The sequence below is a fragment of the Berghia stephanieae genome, chromosome 2 (assembly GCF_034508935.2).
Source record: "Berghia stephanieae isolate SIO BIC M18660-M18661 chromosome 2, UCSD_Bste_1.3, whole genome shotgun sequence".
Classification (NCBI taxonomy): Eukaryota; Metazoa; Mollusca; class Gastropoda; order Nudibranchia; family Aeolidiidae; genus Berghia; species Berghia stephanieae.
In genome coordinates, this window is record NC_088361.1 from 93,078,140 (window position 1) to 93,098,139 (window position 20,000).

At 36.1% G+C, this 20,000-nt stretch overlaps 1 protein-coding gene across 1 annotated transcript in view; it reads left to right on the plus strand.

Annotated features, from left to right (window-relative positions):
- The first annotated feature begins 4,271 nt into the window (after window positions 1-4,271).
- LOC144965883 (uncharacterized) overlaps window positions 4,272-20,000 on the plus strand; it is a 27,137-nt gene continuing 11,408 nt past the window's right edge. The window contains exons 1-3 of the mRNA XM_078901706.1: window positions 4,272-4,540; window positions 11,328-11,399; window positions 17,435-17,512. Coding sequence (XP_078757832.1) covers window positions 11,350-11,399; window positions 17,435-17,512 — 128 coding nt within the window. The 5' untranslated portion in view covers window positions 4,272-4,540; window positions 11,328-11,349. The remainder of the gene's footprint in view (window positions 4,541-11,327; window positions 11,400-17,434; window positions 17,513-20,000) is intronic.

Here is a 20,000-nt window from a genome sequence, read left to right on the forward strand (position 1 = left end):
GCAGGAGGAGGAGGAGGAGAAGGAGAAAGAAGAGGAAGGCTGGGGGGGGGGGGGGAGAGAAATAGGAGGAAGGGGAGGAGCAGAAGGAGATGAGTAGTAGTAGGATACAATGACTTAGACAGATAAGGTGAAACCCTTGAAAATTGGCTTACAGACAGTAAGCTTCAAATTGTCAGAAATGAAGATGACCCAGATACATACTTCTCAAGAGCATGGAAGACAACATCAACTCCAGACCTAACTCTCATATCTGAAGATCTCACCGGAAAAGTCAGTGAACAGGTAAAGGAACAACTGGCAGGAAGTGATCATCGTCCCATTCTGGTTGAAATAACTGAAGAATATGCAAAAGACAGAAAGGCACCACCTCCGAGATGGAATTATAAAAAAGCAGACTGGACTCTGTTTTCAAAGTTGACTGATAGTTATACAAAAGAGATAAACTGTAAAACAAGGAATGTGGAAAAATCAGCCAAAGCTTTCACAAAATCAATCATGAAAGCTGCAAAAGAATCAATCCCCAGAGGATCAAGAAAGGACTACTGTCCAGGATGGACTGAAAAATTAGGAAGTCTCAACAGCCAAGTCACTGAACACAGAAAAAAAGCAGAGAGAGAGCCAAATGATGAGAATATGGAAATTTACAAAGAGGCTGAAAAAACTCTCAGGAAAGAAACAATAAAAGCAAAACAGGAAGCATGGCATGAAAAAACCAGACAACTTGACTACGACAGAGACGGAAGAAAGTTATGGAACCTAACCAAAGCTCTAAGTGGACAAGAAAACAGATATGCTGCACCATCAGTAGAAGATGATCAGGGGAGGATTCTCAACAAAAAACAAGCAGCAAACTGTTTTATGAAGCAGTACTCAAGTGTTGGGAGTATACAGATTAGAAAAGAACGAAAACGAGAAGTCCACAAAGAATTGAGAAAACACAAGGATACACCCAAAGAACCCACAGATGATATCATGTTCAGTTCGATTAAAAAAGAAGAAGTAGAAATTGCCTTGAAATCTCTAAAAACGAACAAATCACCAGGTCCAGATGATGTTACTAATGACATGTTGAAACACCTAGGAACCCTCACAAAGAGGAAAATGAAACAACTGTTCAATGCAAGTTGGAAACAGGGTAAACTTCCGCACAAATGGAAACAGGCAACCATGATACCAATAAAGAAGGATGGCAAGCCAAAAAATAAACCCGAAAGCTACCGACCAATAAGTTTGACAAGCTGCTTGGGTAAACTGATGGAGAGAATTGTTAATCGCCGTCTCCAATGGTATTTAGAAAGCAATAAGTTGATATCAGATGAACAGGCTGGTTTCAGACAATTTCGCTGCACAGAAGACCAGATAACATACATCTCGCAGCTGATCGAAAATGGTTACCAAGAAAAAAAACACACAGTCACAGTTTGGGTGGATATGGAAAAGGCATTTGACAAAGTCTGGACAAAAGGACTACTTCTCAAACTTAAGAAAGCCAACGTTTCACACAACATGTTTGCATCGATTAAAGATTACCTCACAAATCGAAAAGCAATAGTCCAATCTCAAAACTCTAAAAGCAAGCTAACGAACATGACAAATGGAGTACCACAAGGCGGGGTTATCTCACCAACCCTCTTTGTCGTTTTTATCAATGACATCTGCGAAACCAAATGCAGAGGAGTAAAAGCAGCCATGTATGCAGATGATCTTGCACTGATATGCACTGAAAGAAATATTGGTACTGCAAGGGCCAGGATACAGATGACTCTTGATGCTTTGAGCAAATGGACAAAAGACTGGGGTATGAGAGTAAATGCTGATAAAACCACATACACAACATTCAGCTTATCAACCAAAAAGCAATCTATGCGATTAACTTTGGATGGAAATATTCTGAGAGAAGGCCTTATGCCTAAGTATCTAGGAGTGAAATTTGACCCTCGACTCACTTGGAAACATCAAATAGATGAAAGTCAACAGAAAGGGTACAAGAGAATGCAGCTTCTCCGAAAACTTGCTGGAACGCAATGGGGAGCAAACTCAAACGTCCTGAAGAAGACATATCTTGGATATGTAAGACCTGCAATAGACTATGCCATATCGGCATGGGGAACGTGCTCACAGGCTCAATTTCAAAAGGTTGAAAAAGTCCAAAACCAATGCCTACGCGTGACCACTGGAGCAATGAAAACAACACCAATTCACAAGATGGAAACCCACACAGGAATAAAACCTCTCAAAGAACAACGAAATTCAAAAATAATGACACAATTCTCAAATATAAAATTCATGGAATCCCAACCACTGCATCCAAGTACAATGGAAAAGAAAGAGAATCGACTCAAAAGGGAAAACTTCATCGCCTTGGGACAAAAACTAGAGAGCAAATATAAAGTGACACCAAAGGAAGATATTGCCCAAATCAATGTCCCAAATCTCAAACCACCACCGTGGAAAAAGAAACAAACATCCATAACCATCAACAAGAAAAACATTCGAAGCAATAATGACAATGCTCAAACCCTAAAGATGGTCGATAAAAAATACCCAATGACCAACTGGATAAGAGTTTATACAGATGGCTCATTTTCCGGCCCCCTCATGAATGGAGGTGCTGGTGCACTCATACACTGGACAGATAAAACAGAAACAAAAATATCTGTATCAGTGGGTTCAATGTGCACAAGTACTAAAACTGAAGAAAAAGCCATCCTCAATGCAACAAAAGAACTATCCAGAGATCACAGAATATACGGGAAAAATGTGGTTTATTTGACAGACTCTGATGATGCTCTCCGGTCTATTGAAAATAACCAGGACTCTGAAGCCGCACACACTGTGGAGGCCCTTGAGGGCTTATCTGATAAAACAGGAAAAACTGTGCTGCAGTGGATTCCAAGTCATGTAGGTATATATGGCAATGAAATTGCCGATCAACTGGCCAAAGAAGGAGCCCAAAAGGAACAACCGAAGTCGTCAATCACTTACCATCAGCAAAAGAAATTAATAAAGCTAAAAATAGACAAAGAAAGGAATGACACACACCTGGAACACAACAAGCAGGATCCAATCCATGCCATTCAGCGAAGTAGCCAAGTCACTCTATTCCGCCTCCGAACAGGACACAATAGACTAAGAGGACATATGTTTACAAAGCTAGGTATTGGAACAACCCCTTATTGCCCATGTGGAACCGACCATGAAACCACTTTACATGTGCTTATGGATTGCCCATTATACAACGTGCAACGTTCGAACCACTGGGTCACCCCTACAACACTCAACACAAAGCTCTATGGTGAGGCTGAGGACCTAAAGCGGACCACAGACTTCATAGCAGATATCGGACTGCAGCCATAGATGTCCATCAGAGGAACGAAGAAGAAGAAGTAGTAGTAGTAGTAGTAGTAGTAGTAGTAGTAGTAGTAGTAGTAGTAGTAGTAGTAGTAGTAGTAGTAGTAGTAGTAGTTGTGGTAGTAGTAGTAGTAGCAGTAGTAGTAGTAGTAGTAGTAGTAGTAGTAGTAGTAGTAGTAGTAGTAGTAGTAGTAGTAGTAGTAGTAGTAATAATAATAGCACTTTTATATCTATTTGACGTCATCAAACTGTGATGTCAAGCGCTGATTTGGCGGTTGAGACCGTTTTTGTTTTGTTTTTTAAAGATTGAATTTGAAATTATTTATATTATTCTACATTTAAAAGGATGAAGAGGGGGGGGGGGGGGGTAAGTGAACTGGGGAGAGACTTTGTAATATAACATTATTTTTAAATGGTGCTGCTTCATGCAAATACGCTTCAACAGTCATGACGTCACTTCATTCGTAATGACGCGTGGTAACTTAGTATCTGGCTCTAAACTATCGGAACAATGGCGGACGCCCTTATGAAATATTTATCCGGCTATCATAAAAGTGTATCCAGAGGAAAAAACATAAATATGTTCATGTTTTGACTTTTATACATTTTGATCACATGACATATGAACAGTTCTAGCCAGCATGAAAAATAAAAAGTACAGATTTTCTTTGTTTAGAACCACGATGGTCGCCGTTGCTGGGCGACGTGACAACAGACTATTGAAGCCAATTCCAGGTATCGTGTGAATGATGTGGTATCGTTCGAAGTGCTTACAAAAAGTTATTCACCGAGATTATTCACGTTCGCAAGCATAGCCTCCATTCGTGTTTATAAAGCCAGTAACGTTCGAACATAATATTAGTCTGTAAACTATGAACGATTCACTGATCTGTACTCGAGCAATCTGAAAACTGAAAACCGTGTTGGAAGTTGTGTGAGCAGTGCTTACTACCTTTTCTTTGATACGACATACTGTCTTGAATCGGATTAGGCAGTGTCTGCTACTTGTTACGGTTATTCATATTAACGGCCATTCATTCTTTCATTCATTCATACAGATTATTTCTCATTTTAGTTCTGTGGTGAAAGTGGATTATTATCATTAATCTGTTCATTGTAATTGAGACTATATTATATTAATTTGTTGATCTCCGAACGCCTGGAGAAGTTGTGGGATAAATGCATTGAGGTGAGATGGTACAAACCGTTTAGAAGCATTGTGTTATAATTGTTGCTTTTTAACATGCAAGATAGTAGCTGGCGATAAATGTTTATTTGTTTGAATATAATAATAATAATAATAATAATAATAATAATAATAATAATAATAATAATAATAATAATAATAATAATAATAATAATAATAATAATAATAATAATAATAATAAGCATATTTATATAGCGCCTTTCGTCGATGGACAATAGGTGGATAGATAGATATATTGTTTATTGTTTAGTTGATTGATTGATTGATTTATCTATTAATTGATAAGTTGATTGATTGATTGATTGCTTTAGTTGATTGATGATTAGAATTGTGATAAATATGTAGATTGATTAATTGATTGGTTGGTTGGTTTTTTGATTGATTGATTGATTGATTGTTTGACTGATTAATTGATTGGTGGTAGAAAAAAAATCTGATCGTAATTACGGTAAGAGCGTTAAATGTATGAGATTGACGTATCCATTGAGAAAAGAAATGTTGATTATAAATACTAATATCATAAATGTTATAGATTGATTATATACTATTATGATTGTATAAAAAAATGACTTATACTAATCACTACTACGACTATATTCTTTACTCCGACTTGTACTACCATTGCTGCTGACTAAAATACTATACTACTATAACTGTACTAATATACTAAACATGACTACTACTATCTACCATCACACTACTATAACTAATCTACTACTACTATATCTATATACTACTCTACTAACTATACTACTAACTACTACTACTACTACTACTACTACTACTACTACACTACTTACTACTACTACTACTACTACACTATACTACTACTACTACTACTACTACTCTACTACTACTACTACTATACTACTACTACTACTACTACTCACTACTACTACACTACTACTACTACTACTACATACTACTACTACACTACTACTACATACTACACTACTACTACTACTACTACTACTACTACTACTACTACTATACTACTACTACTACTACTAACTACTACTACTACTACTACTACTACTACACTCATACTACTACTACACTACTACTACTACTACTACTACTACTATACTTACTACTACTACTACTACTACTATACTACTACTACTCTACTACTACTACACTACTATATACTACTCTTACTACTACTACTACTAACTACTACTACTACTACTATACTACACTACTACTACTACACTACTACTACTACTACTACTACTACTTACTACTACTACTACATACAAACCTACTACTACTACTACTACTACTACTACTACTACTACTACTACTATTACTACTACTACTACCACTACTACTACTACTATAGATAACGAACAGAATATGGGTACATAATAATAATGTTATATCTCAATCTCACTGATCTATGATTTCCCTCTCATTTTTTTTCATTCTCTTCTTCTCCGCTAGCATTGATTTATTTTCACCTTCAAGCGCTGAAAAAGACAGATAACCTTTATATCGCATTCCACTCCCACAACCCCACCCGTATCTCTATACAAACCTAAGCATAATGCTACGTGTAGTTTTAAACTGCCGTACTCTGAAGGAACAAACACGTATTTACAATTTTGTCCAGAAAACTCATCCTTGAAATATCGATCGATTAATATTAACCCCATCTTGGCAAAAACTCTCAATGCTGGGAATTTCGCGAAGTCCTTCTTAGTCCCAGGTTTGAGAGTTTTTGCCAAGATGGGAGTCATTTTAATCGATAGCTATTTGAAAGAAGAGTTTTCTGGTCGAAATTTGAAATACGCGTTTTTCAATAGTACGGCAGTTTACGTAGTATTTCGTTCTTACCTTGATGTGTTTTGAAATTCTCTCTCACCTCTCTCTCTCTCTCTCTCTCTCTCTCTCTCTCTCTCTCTCTCTCTATATATATATATATATATATATATATATATATATATATATATATATATATATATATATATATATATATATAATTTTTTTCCCAAACGATTAATACGACTTTCCCCCTCTCTTTGTTGAAACACCAGTCGGTATGACACATGTACATTAATATTAATTTTGTGCAGTGTAAAGTGAATAGAAAGCTGTGGACTTTAAAAAGTGATTACAAAAATAAATATGACAGGTAAAAAACAAACAAACCCAAAAGATCCATAGAAAAAAAAAATAGAACGTTTCGTGATCTCTCCTCCTCCCTCTTCTCTTCCTCTTCCTCCTCTTCTCCTCTCCTCCTCCTCCTCTCTCCTTCCACCTCCTCCTTATCCTCCTCCTCCCCCTCCTCCTCCTCCTCCTCCTACTACTACTACTACTACTACTACTGATACTACTACTACTACTACGACTACTACTACTACTACTACTACTACTACTACTACTACAACTACTACTACTACTACTACTACTACTACTACTCTCCTTCTCCCCCTCCCCATCGTCCTACTCCCCCCCCTTTCCTCTTCTTTCTCCTTCTCCTCCTCCCCTTCACCTCCTCCTCCTCCTCCTCCTCCTCCTCCTCCTCCTCCTCCTCCTCCTCCTTCACCTCCTCCTCATCCTCATCTTCCTCCTCCCCATTCTCCTCTTCCTCCTTCTCCTCCTCCTCCTCTCTTCTTCTTCTTCTTCTTCTTCTTCTTCTTCTTCTTCTTCTTCTTCTTCCCTTCTTTTCCCTGTTCACTTATTTCAATATTTGTACTCGCAGCATTGCATTCAGGGACTCCTTGGCATTTCCCACATCTCTGTTGCATGGTTGTAATAAACGCATTATATATTTTTACTGTTGCATCGAATGAGCTCATTGCCAAACTGAGGTTAATAAAATACATTTTAATCTTTCCGGACGTTTCCAACAAGATTGAAAGTGATTCGGTGAGCAATTTCATATGTAAATTAAGCACACATGATATCAAAATTTAAACAATAAGATGATAAACTGTCTTTCAGCCTATCTATCTATCTATCTATCTATCTATCTATCTATCTATCTATCTATCTATCTATCTATCTATCTATCTATCTATCTATCTATCTATCTATCTGCCTATCTATCTATCTATCTATCTATCTATCTATCTATCTATCTCTTTATCTATCTATCTCTCTATCTGTATATATCTATCTATCTATCTATCTATCTATCTATCTGTATACTTGTCTATCTATCTATCTGTTTGTCTGTATATCTATCTATTTATCTATCTACTTATATACCCGTCTATCTATCGCTCTTTATGTTTGTATTTTTACCTATCTATCTATCTATCTATCTATCTATCTATCTATCTATCTATCTATCTATCTATCTATCTATCTATCTATCTATCTATCTATCTACCTATCTATCTATCTATCTATATATATAATATCTATCTATCTATATAATTATCTATCCATCTATTTATTTGTCTATCTAACTATCTATCTTTCTATCCATCTAACTATATATTTATCTGTATATCTATCCTCCTATCTATCTATATAATTATTTATCTACCCATCGATTTATCTGCCAATCTGTCAAATTCTTTATTTATCCAATATCATAGATAAAACACACGAAGCCAGCGTTGACGCCCGTTTCTGGGGCTTGATTTAAAATCGTTGTCAATGGACAATAGAGCAGTAAAGTTAGGTGCCCCAAACGTAAACAAAGGTCGAGAAGCACGTGGCAAACCACATGTTCCTGTCTTGACAGCTCACGTTCCAATGTAAATAATAGAAAAAAATAACCTTTAAAATTTGGCTGTTAGGTGGCAAAAGAAACACATATTCATAAATACTCGATCATGCATCAAATAATGTCTAGATATGGATATTTTATGGAACAAAAGGTAAAATTTTCTAAAATTTATCAAAAGTTACAGTCTATCTATTTTTAGACCAGAGCAAATTATTGCGCTGGTGTGAACAAAACGAGAATTATTCGGAGCCTGATTTTCATAATAATTTAGCCTTATATTATTATTTCTGCAACTGTTAGATTTTATGTAAACATATTTTCAATACTGAAAGTGTATTGCCTACAACTCGAACTACAAAATTGGGAGACCTATATTGTCCGTAAATTATTCCGGTCCCTAACGGAAATCACTAGCAACTTGTTATTGTTTATGTTTGGGGCACCTAACTTTACTGCTCTATATTTCTTGTTGGTTCGTGAGTATTGCCATTACAACAATGAACCCATACCATTTTTGGTTATCACACATGCAAATAAACACACGTCGACCCAGTAGCTTGAGTGTTGGACTACTTTATAAGTTACTTCGATTACTGAGCTCCCATCAGATTGTACATGTTGATATAATGCCCCCCCCCCCCCTTTCCACACTCACACATACACACACACACACACACACACACACACACACTCCCGTCCCCCTATCTTATACTTGATTTATATCGTTTTGATCTCGATTTACATTTCATCTAATTGTCGCTCTATTCCCCCCCCCCTCCTCTCTCTCTCTCTCTCTCTCTCTCTCTCTCTCTATCTATCTATCTATCTCTATCTCTATCTCTATCTCTATCTCTCTATCTCTATCTCTCTCTCTATCTCTCTCTCTCTATCTTTCTCTCTCTCTATCTTTCTCTCTCTATCTCTATCTCTCTATCTCTATCTCTCTCTCTCTCTCTTTCTCCTTCCGTTGCACGCTCTCTCTCTCTCTCTCTCTCTCTCTCTCTCTCTCTCTCTCACACACACAAACACACACATTTTTATCAATAATGTTTTAACCATAATGCCAATGTAATTTTACATATTTCCATTTCTTGTTTACCCGAAGAAGGCCAAAGGCCGAATCGTCGCTTACTTTGTATTGTATCTTTTATAAGTCATTTTACTCCCTTTATTTTACTATACATTTTGATATATTATCATTTTTATTCTTGGTTCCTGGTGTACATAGGGCTGCAATTGCGTACCAATATGGACCATCTTCCTGTAACATATGGGCCACGACAATCTTTTCTTCTCTCACCTTTATATCCTCCTATCGTCTTCACGTCTTCTTTGGTTTTCCAAATTCCAAATTTAAACAAAATTGGCTTGGTATGGAACTATTGTTTGTTTGTTATTGTTTTTGTTGTTGTTGTTTTGTTTGGGTTATTATTTTTTTTTTTTTTTTGGTTTTTTTAAAATAAGACACAAACAATTTTACTAATTTGATAATAAATAAAATACACAGTAATGGAACAATATCATTCCATCCCGACGGGCACATAAGTAGTCGCCTATAGACATGACAAGACGGCCAGCCAACGAAGAGGAATTTCCCATGGGTCGATCAGCTGTTATTACGGTGTTATACCAGAAGTGGCTCTTTTCATTTAGCAAGATCGGCGCTATCAATACACTCTTCTTGTCTGATGATTAGTTAAGCGAGGCGCTATCTTTCGCTATTTTCCCTCCCCCTCGATTCAAAGTTGATCGACTTTTTCCAACACATATTTCTCACGAGTTATTAACTTATATTTAGAAAACGGTAAGGGCTGCCTGAAGCCGGTGATCGTAAAAATACAGAATTTCTTGTTAAAATATCAGTATCGCTGCCACATTGCATTGTATTAATATCGAAAATGTCAGCCAACACCAGTGTAAAAAACAAGGCAGAAGTAAAAAGATAGTACACTATCAGGATAGCATCCGGTCGATGAGTCATAGGGATGACGTGATATAAATCGGGTGATTGTCATGATTTAGTCATATATCACCAATTTCAAAATCGTTCCATATTCTCAACGACTGGCAAGTACGTCTCTGTTGTTTTTGTTTTATTATTTTTGTTTGTTTGTTTGTTTGTTTGGTTTGTTTTTTCTTGTTTTTTGTTGTTGTTGTTGTTGTTGTTTTGTTGTAAATAGTGATGGAGGGAACAGGTGGCCGGGGTATTATTTTTTTAAACAGTCAATCATTATTTCGTACATTATCTCTACTAGCATCTGTACCATAACCGAAAGATATTGGGTTTAAATCCCAGTCGCAACCTGCTTTAGAAATTGATAATTCAGCAGCCATAATATTTATGAATGCTCAAAATGATTATGATATAGTATATGCTAGACCAGAGTCCATTGTCAACACAAACCCCATAAATTATGAAACAAAATATTGAGGTTGTAATTATAGGAACAATTAAATTGTTCTTTTTAATCCACGAAAACCGACTATACATCATTTACATGACGTACTTCGATCAATTTAAATAGGATGCCCAGTACTTCTCCCTCTACCTTGAAATAAAAACCAGATGATCAAAGCTCTAAACTAACATCAGAGGTTTGATCATCTTGAAATAAAAGGTTGTCTCTGAAGTTGACATCAGAGGTTTGATCAGCGGATTGGCAAAACGCTACTTCAGAGGTTAGATCAACGGGCCATCGATATATGAAATTTGAGACATATTCAGAAACATGAACGTGTGTCATAAATTCCATAATCAAGATTTGAAATCTAATTCCTTGGACTGATTGACCCACGGTTTGTGACAATAGCTCAACATTTTGGTTCATCAGACCAAAGGAACAACTTAAATTGTCCATGACGACATCTAATCGATTTACAGTTCTAATGAAGCACGTCGCAGCGTAATAAAGGTGGCTATGATTTTGACCCATAAATTGTTCCACATCGAGAAATGGCAGTTCGTTGTGTGCTCTGCATTATTACCGTCTCTTACTTAATTTCTACAACTGGTATTCGATCTAATCAGTGTTAAGATTTTGCACAACTGATACTGATAGTAATATTATTAATTATTATTCCCCTCAGGATTTGATGTGAAATTTTCACGATGTCCAAACAATGTTTCTATTCTGAATATGGAGAAAGAAAACATTTTGTGTAAGTACTTTTCCTATCATGAAAATAACAACTTCATCTTCATCATCATCATCATCATCATCATCATCATCATCATCGTCATCGTCATCATTATCGTCATCATCATCATCATCATCATCATCATCATCATCATCATCTTCTTCTTCTTCTTCTTCTTCTTCTTCTTCTTCTTCTTCTTCTTCTTCTTTTTTCTTCTTCTTCTTCTTCTTCTTCTTCTTCTCTTCTTCTTCTTCTTCTTCTTCTTCTTCTTCTATTCTTCTCTACTTCTCTTCTTCTTCTTCTTTCTTCTTCTTCTTCTTCTTCTTCTTCTTCTTCTTCTTCTTCTTCTTCTTCTTCTCTTCTTCTTCTTCTTTGTCTTCTTCTTCTTCTTCTTCTATCTTCTTCTTCTTCTTCTTCTTCTTCTTCTTCTTCTTCTTCTTCTTCTCTTCTTCTTCTTCTTCTTCTTCTTCTTCTTCTTTTCTTCTTCTTCTTCTTCTTCTTTCTTCTTCTTCTTCTTCTTCTTCTTCTTCTTCTTCTTCTTCTTCTTTTCTTCTTCTTCTTCTTCTTCTTCTTCTTCTTCTTCTTCTCTTCGTCTTCTTCTTCTTCTTCTTCTTCTTCTTCTTCTTCTTCTTCTTCTTCTTCTTCTTCTTCTTCTTCTTCTTCTTCTTCTTCTTCTTCTTCTTCTTCTCTTCTTCATCTTCTTCATCTTCTTCATCTTCTTCTTCTTCTTCTTCTTTTCTTCTTCTTCTTCTTCTTCTTCTTCTTCTTCTTCTTCTTCTTCTTCTTCTCTTCTTCTTCTTCTTCTTCTCTTCTTCTTCTTTCTTCTTCTTCTTCTTCTTCTTCTTCTTCTTCTCTTCTTCTTCTCTTCTTCTTCTTCTTCTTCTTCTTCTTCTTCTTCTTCTTCTTCTTCTTCTTCTTTCTTCTTCTTCTTCTTCTTCTTCTTCTTCTTCTTCTTCTTCTTCTTCTTCTTATCATTATCATTATCATTATCATTATCATTATCATTATTATTATTATTATTATTATTATTATTATTATTATTATTATTATTATCATTCTACTCCTCCTCCTCCTCCTCCTCCTCCTCCTCCTCCTCCTATTCCTCCTCCTCCTCCTTCTTCTTCTTCGTCTTCTTCTTCCTTCCTCCTCCTGCTCCTCCAACTCCTCCTCCACCTACAGCGAAATATGGTGTTCTGTCGGAATGGGAGAAATTTCATAAACGCTGAAAGATTAAGTAATATAATAAAAGTGAATTGAAACTTTGGAAGTCCTGCCTCTGATTAATATTTATCCTACCAGTCCAATTTCTAGCTTTGAATAAATAAAGCGTTAATTGAAGATGGACTAACTGTGGCGGGTTTGTGTGTTATGTTTGTGGGTTCGAGTCTAACCGATAGCTCAATGGTCTGGATTCGAACAAGTATGCGCGCTATGGCTCTCTGTACCAGCTGCGCCACTCAACCTACACCACAAACGGCTCAGGTTTAATCTAGGGGTGGTTAAGAATAGCCTTAGGGTCCCTTATAACTTAATTGTATTAATAACAAGTGAGCCAAGACAATAGTAACGCCCAATACAATAATAACAATTCTATACATAAAGTTTGTTACAGGAAAGGATAGAGAGTATAAGTGGAAAATAGAATGAAAATTATGGATGATATATATTTGACAATTTAATTGTTATCCCTGTGTTCATTTAATCTCAGGAAGAATAGCTCTGATTGAGTGGATCTAATTTATTATTTATTTATCTATTGATTTATTTATTCATTTTTAATCACCTGTGTCCGTGGAAAATACATTTGAAAATGGTATAAGCCCGTTTGGCTTATCTTATACAGCAGGCTTGCTTGATTGAGGCAAATGTATCAGCTGGTTCCAGGGTTGGCTCCTGCTTCCAGGGTTTTCTGGACTTCACAACAGTGTGTTGTAGTTATGGGCTGACAGGAATGTTCTGGTGTCGGCGATGACTGACATCAGGGATTGGGCACGGACTGGGTGCAAGGCACGGATGGGTGCTAGCCAAAGACCTTCAATTAAGAATTTAAACAAAAGGTCTTAGAGCCAATCTAGTTTGTCTTTCGCCACCGGATCGTCCTTGAGAGACTCATCATAATAACTTTTATTTGCCGACAAAGGCAAGGAGAGGAGAAGCAGTAACTCCATGATAATGGGTAGTTATTGCATTTGTATCAAACATCAACTGACAGTTTGAACTATCTTACATGATGAGAATTTAACAGGAATGTGTCCCTTACATTTTATAATTTATTTATTTTTATCAATTATAATTGTGATTATTATGATGTGTGGCCGGGGATTGGCGGTAGAGTACAGACATCATGCAATATACATATTGAATATAAATAAAATAATAGCATAGATCATAAACAAATGTTAACTATAGTATAATATACATATAGCTATAGTTTTGTACAAGTATTCCAACTTACGAACATCCATAGAATGAAACACAATTAAAATATACACAAATTATAATAGTAATGGAAGATTAAGCATTGAATTCACAGTAATATCTCGTTCCACTTTGAATGTTAACCAATAATTCATTTTACCTTCAACCGAGAGAAGTTAACTTTTTTCAAGTTTGAAATTGGAGGGATAGTTCTTCTTTCTTGGGATTTTTAGCATGTGTGTGATTCAATTCAGAGATGAATTTGGTTTTGTGAAGTAAAGGGGACACTATGGAATTATGGGGATAACCAATCAGAAAGAATGTTCCTATTTAGATAGCCAATGATATTCAGATGCTTTTGGTTAAGAACTCACGGTAACGAAAATATCGCCTGAGCGGTAACTTAGTTCAAGTGATGACCCGAGGTTGACCCGGGGTCACGCCTGCCAAATTACGGGTAATCCCCCAGTGAGTTCAGTTACGGTGATATCGGGTGATACCAGTCGATTTATGTTCACTTTCATCTCTTTGTTATCGCTTCACAGTGAGCTTAAACACAAATTTCTTTACTCTGTAATATTTATCAAGATTTTCTGTTTCCATTCATATGTATTTTATGCCAGTGCTGTATAAAATGATCGTGATATTTCAATCCTAAATAGACCGTTTTTCTGTAATTTAAAATGCATTCATTTTTCCAATAAAAAATTAAATTATTCAAACAGAGCGATAGAATAACTTTTATTCTTCCACAAATCGAATCTATTATAATTGAACTATAAGTTGCTAAAATTCCATCTGTGCTTCAACAAAATTGAATTTATTATGATTTTTTAAATTTCATTTAGTCATAGAGCACACTCAAGAAATTCACGATAAACATTTAAATGAACTGTGTAGGCTTTGTAGAAAAGTCAAGAAACACAGAAGAAAAGAAAACGAATCTCAAAACATAATTGTTTCAGGATTTAATACCAGATATTAATCTTTAAAACCAGGTATTTATCTCATCTTCAATGTGGACATTGATAATGATAATGCTAAAGGGCCCTCAAGGTACGCTACTAGTGTCATGACAGACTATGTAATGTTGAGTTTTTTTAATTTGCGCAATTTTCACTAAATAGGGTCACTGACCAACAGCAACGCGTAACATGTAAAACTGAACATGATGCCTGCTAGGCGATATTACATTTTTTCCCGTCAGAATCAACGCGATTAAAAACAAATATGAGGGAAAGCATTGACAACAGCAACTAGTCCATGGTCATCACATCTGGTCGAAATAATTTCAAAATAAATCAGTGATTGCAATGTTTGCTCAACCTTCTTGAAAAACGCAAAAAGAATCAAGAACAGCAACAGGTCGACATTAGAATAGCAGCCCCGTTATGAAAAATTATGGAAACAGCACAAAATATGTCACGTGTAAAGCAGGATTCGATGGAAGCAACAGAATGACTTTTACAGTTATAGACCAATGTCTTTTGTCCTTCATTAATGAAATGAAAATCTCTCTCTCTCTCTCTCTCTCTCTCTCTCTCTCTCTCTCTCTCTCTCTCTCTGTCTCTCTCTCATCTATCTATCCTTTCATCCATCTATCCATTCATTCATCCACCATTGCAAACATCTATTTATCGATCCATCCATATATTCATCCATACCCTCATCTGTCCTCTTCGTCAGACGATCAGTCCATCCATCGGGTCGGACCATCTCTCTCTCTCTCTCTCTTTCTTTCTCTCTCTCTCTCTCTCTCTCTCTCTCTCTCTCTCTCTCTATCTATCTATCCATCCCTGTCTCTATCTATCTATCCCTTTCTCTCTCTCTGTCTCCCACACATACACACACACACACACACACACACACACAAACATTTATATTTATATATATATATATATATATATATATATATATATATATATATATATACATATATATATATATGTATATATATATACGGTATGCATTTCTTTATGACATGGTTCCTATTTATCCTTTGTCCTTTCGTTAAGTCGGGTTTATATCACGAATAGTTAAAATGATCACCCTTAATTAATCATATAATGATCATTGTATCATAATAATTACAAACTATACAAGGTTTCTTTTTTTACCCACAAAGTACTGAAACTATTTTAATCTGGGAAGTAAACTTCAAATAGGATACAACTGAATTGTGAAACGACTCGGACTTTATTCTAGTGTTCTTTATTGACCACGTTTGTTACCAGTGGGACTAAAAGCCGGTATAAATGTGTTCATATAATATGAAGCTAAAGTCATGTGAGCACCTGTTGAATATAACTTGTGTGATGAAGACATCTTGACCGGAATCCTTATGCCTCTGAACCAGCAATGATCAAAGCGTAACAAATCGAACAGCTGTACCGAGATGTTATCGCATATCATCAAAGAACTAAGAGCGAAGCACAAATTGTGAGGGAATGAATGAAAGGTTACTTTATTTCTCCATCGGTTAGAGCAAGTTTTGAGAGTTTCTATCATCTCGTTTGCTTATAATAATGTTTGGTACCAAAATACAGATCAAAGTTTTCTCCGCGGGTGGTTGGATGGGAGCATCACCCTTGAATCGTATACCTATGATGTTCGCATGGGTGTACGATCTGATAGTGATGTCGTTTCTTCTTCTCTTTACTAGCCTATCCTGCTTCTTTGGTTTGTGATTGTATTTTTGACAGGGGATATTTTTTTTTCTGTAAATCTTCTGCCTGTTTGTTCTTGGTTATTTATAATTTAGCATGATATCTTTAGGTTATGATTTTGATTTACATTTGTACTATTTTTGTTAGATTGCTTGTTTTTTTGTTTCAGCGGTCTCTCATATAACCTCAATTGTGTTGGAAGAGACCTAAAGCAACAAACAAACAAAACAAAAGTTTTCTCCATGTGTTGCCAATTTGTTTAGAGGTAAAATCGACCGTGGTTGTGCAAAAGCGATTGTAATTTAACCAGATATCAGTAACAAGTCTGTTAAGTATCACGGGAGATAACTAAAAGCTCGCCTATTCAACACTGTGAACTATAGCGGGAAGAGATAACGTTAAGTGCAATTTTAGCTACTCTGAACGAGACGAGAACCTCAGGGCATTTGCACGTTGGAGTCTTGTTTGGAAAGGGTAATTAGCAGGAGATATGCATACAATGGGCAGACAATTTGAACAGGTAAATAAGCCTTAAGCTGAAAGTGAGTGTTCCGTTATACAATGGGAAGGTTCCCCACATATTGACCAAATTTTCCGTTAGCAAAATTTAGAGCTTTATTGAAGAAAAAACTGTCCATGTTTTGAGTATTTTAACTCGAGGGGCTAACTTCCCATTGCAAATATTGTAGTCCACTAGAATTTGAAGTGGTTTTGAATGAGACGCTGACTAATGATAAAGAAATCACGCAGTGAAAGAAAATCGTTCGTCACACTAACTACGTCTATTTACTGCTTGTAAGTGGCGAACACAGATTGAATTTTCTCCCCAAAAGTTACATAATTTAATTGTTTTAAATGCTATTGTAATTGTCCAACACGCAACGAAATAATACTGTTTGAGACGATTTGTCACAAATGAACGTTTATTTGTGTTTCTTGACTTTGTTACCTTCCATTATTCTTTGCTTTCAGCTGTACGTTGGACCAAGAGTGTTGTGGTGTTGAATGCTGTGATAAGGACTACTTGTTTTATCAGCACTGGTATTTCTGGTGAGTCATGTGTGACCTGTAGATCTATGTTTTAACTTTTTTTTCCAAGAATCCAATCTGATTTAATCAATTACGAAAAGATTTATTTGTTTGTTGTTTGTCTGTTTTTTGTTTTTGTTTTTTTGTTTTGTTTTTTTTTTTTGTTTGTTTTGTTTTAAAACCTTTTTTCCCAAGAATCCAATCTGATTTAGTCAATTAAGAAAAGAATTATTTGTTATTTGCTTTTGCTTCTTTTCTTTTTTCTTTTTTTTTTTTGGCTTGTTTTTTTTTTTTTTTTTTTTTTTTCTTTATCTTTATTTTTCCTTGTGTTTTATTTTCTTTCCGGTTTCGGAGCCCTTCTGTACCACAACCCCGTTTATCTCTAAAATCTTTAGACTTCCTTCTTTATTTTGTTAGAGTTGTAAACGCTAACGATCCTTACAACCATATCAAAATAAAGATCCTAATTGCAGACGCAAATCAATATATAAAAACGTTACCTAATTCAAGATGAGCAAAGACAAAAGAAATCTAGAGAGCAGCCCCCCCCCTCTCTCTCTCTCTCTCTCTCTCTCTCTCTCTCTCTCTCTCTCTCTCTCTCCTTCTCTCTCTTTTTTTCCTTTTTTTTTCCTTTTTTTTCCTTTTTCTTTTCTGTTTCTTTTTTTCTTCTCATTTTTATTTCCTTTTTAAAAAAAAAGACATAACGTTTAAATTGTCCCCATAGCTCACTTGGTTGAGCACTCGCTTAACACTTAAAACGCAATGGGACCGGAGCTAGGCAATCTGAGAACTATCATTAGAAATGTCTGAACACCTCAGTTTGCCGAGGGCTTGACGGAAGGTAGTATGAAGCACACAACCGGAGATGGTATTACATAGAAAAAAAAAAAAAAAAAAAAAAAAACGGCCCTATTGAATGTATCGCCTAGGCTGTAAATAGACCTAGCCTATTGTTGTGCGGCTATGTAGTCTAGTGGTATGACACTCGCTTTCGGATCGGAAGGTCCTGGGTTTGAGCCTCGCTCGGCGCATAGTTGAGTCCTTGGAGAAGGCTCTTTACTCACATTCTCTCACCGTACTCAGGTTAAAATGAGTACCTGGCCGTTAACAGCGTTGTCTCTGTCCCAAAAATTTGTAATATCGCCTGACAGGCGTCATGTCTCGTCCTACATGTTATGTGTTGCTGTTGGCCAGGGACCCCTTGTAAAGCGCTTTGAGCACGTTTAGTGGATATTGCTCTATATAAAAGCTCAATTTTTTAAATTTATTTTTTTATTAGTAGATACTGCTCGCTACCTTTTGGATAGAACGCTAACCTATCTCAAAGCACATTTCCGCCAGATTTAATAGACCCAACTACCCAATCATTGCTAGCGGTGGTCAGGGGAGGGGTAAAAAAATAATCTCGACTTCACCCTGGGATCGATCTCGGTCCCTCTGCATGTGAAACGAGTGCTCTAACCATTGAGTTATCGGTACCCGCCAATAAGCGTGTGCAATACCAGAAATTCGATAAGGTGGCTAGCTTAATTCCCTACTGGATTTTGTCCGTACCAGAAAGAGCCTAGTTTATTGTGTTGATGTGAGTCAGGAAATAATGCGTCCAAGTAAACGAGTTTTGAATTCCGGTTAGGTGTTGAAAACTGTTCGTTTTTTTTACTTTTTTCTTGAATTGATGGTTTCTTGTCGTGCATCAAAGTGATAGTATTCCACTGTCTCCAAGTGCTGTTACTGATCGGGGTCTTCTGACTCCCTATAGTGGGCAGGATGTCATTTGCTGTTTCTTCTACTCCTCATATGTTTTCTGACTTCCTATAGTGGGAAGGAGGTCACGTTATTAATTTCTTCTATGCCTCGTATCTGTTTTCTGACTTCTTATAGTGGGAAGAAGGTCATTTGCTGTTTCTTCTATTCATCATGTTTTCTGACTTCCTATAGTGGACAGGAGGTCACTTGCTGTTTCTTCTATTCCTCATATCTGTTTTCCCCTTGCCATGTAGCTTTTTTTTGTCTTTGTTCTGGATTGAGATTGCTTCGGGGTTTGTTTTTTTTTTAGGTTCTGAGGGAGGTCCTTAGCAGGGAGTGAGAAAGTCAAATGTACAGTACCTTTTTTTTTTAGAGATGATATATTGTTTCCTTATATATAATCTCTCTGTTACTGTTATGTTCTATTATGATTATTAGTTTTTAATACTGTATGATTTTTTAAAGTCTGTTAAATACTGTATAAATGATGTTGACAATGTAGATATTTTATATGAGAAATTTTGCATGAGAAGAATTACTAAAATATTAAGGACCAGCATCATCCATTAAGACCATCAGTCATTATGTCAGGAAGAAGTAGTCAACCATCAAAGCACTTTGAGCACATTTAATCAAGTGGATAATTTTTCTATAGAAAAAAATGTGGGGGGGGGGGGGGGGGGGGGGTTGCGGGGTAATGGGGCGGGATGTTTTTCTTTAAGCTTGTATCAAATTAAAAGTTGGTCGGTTCTGGGTTTCATCA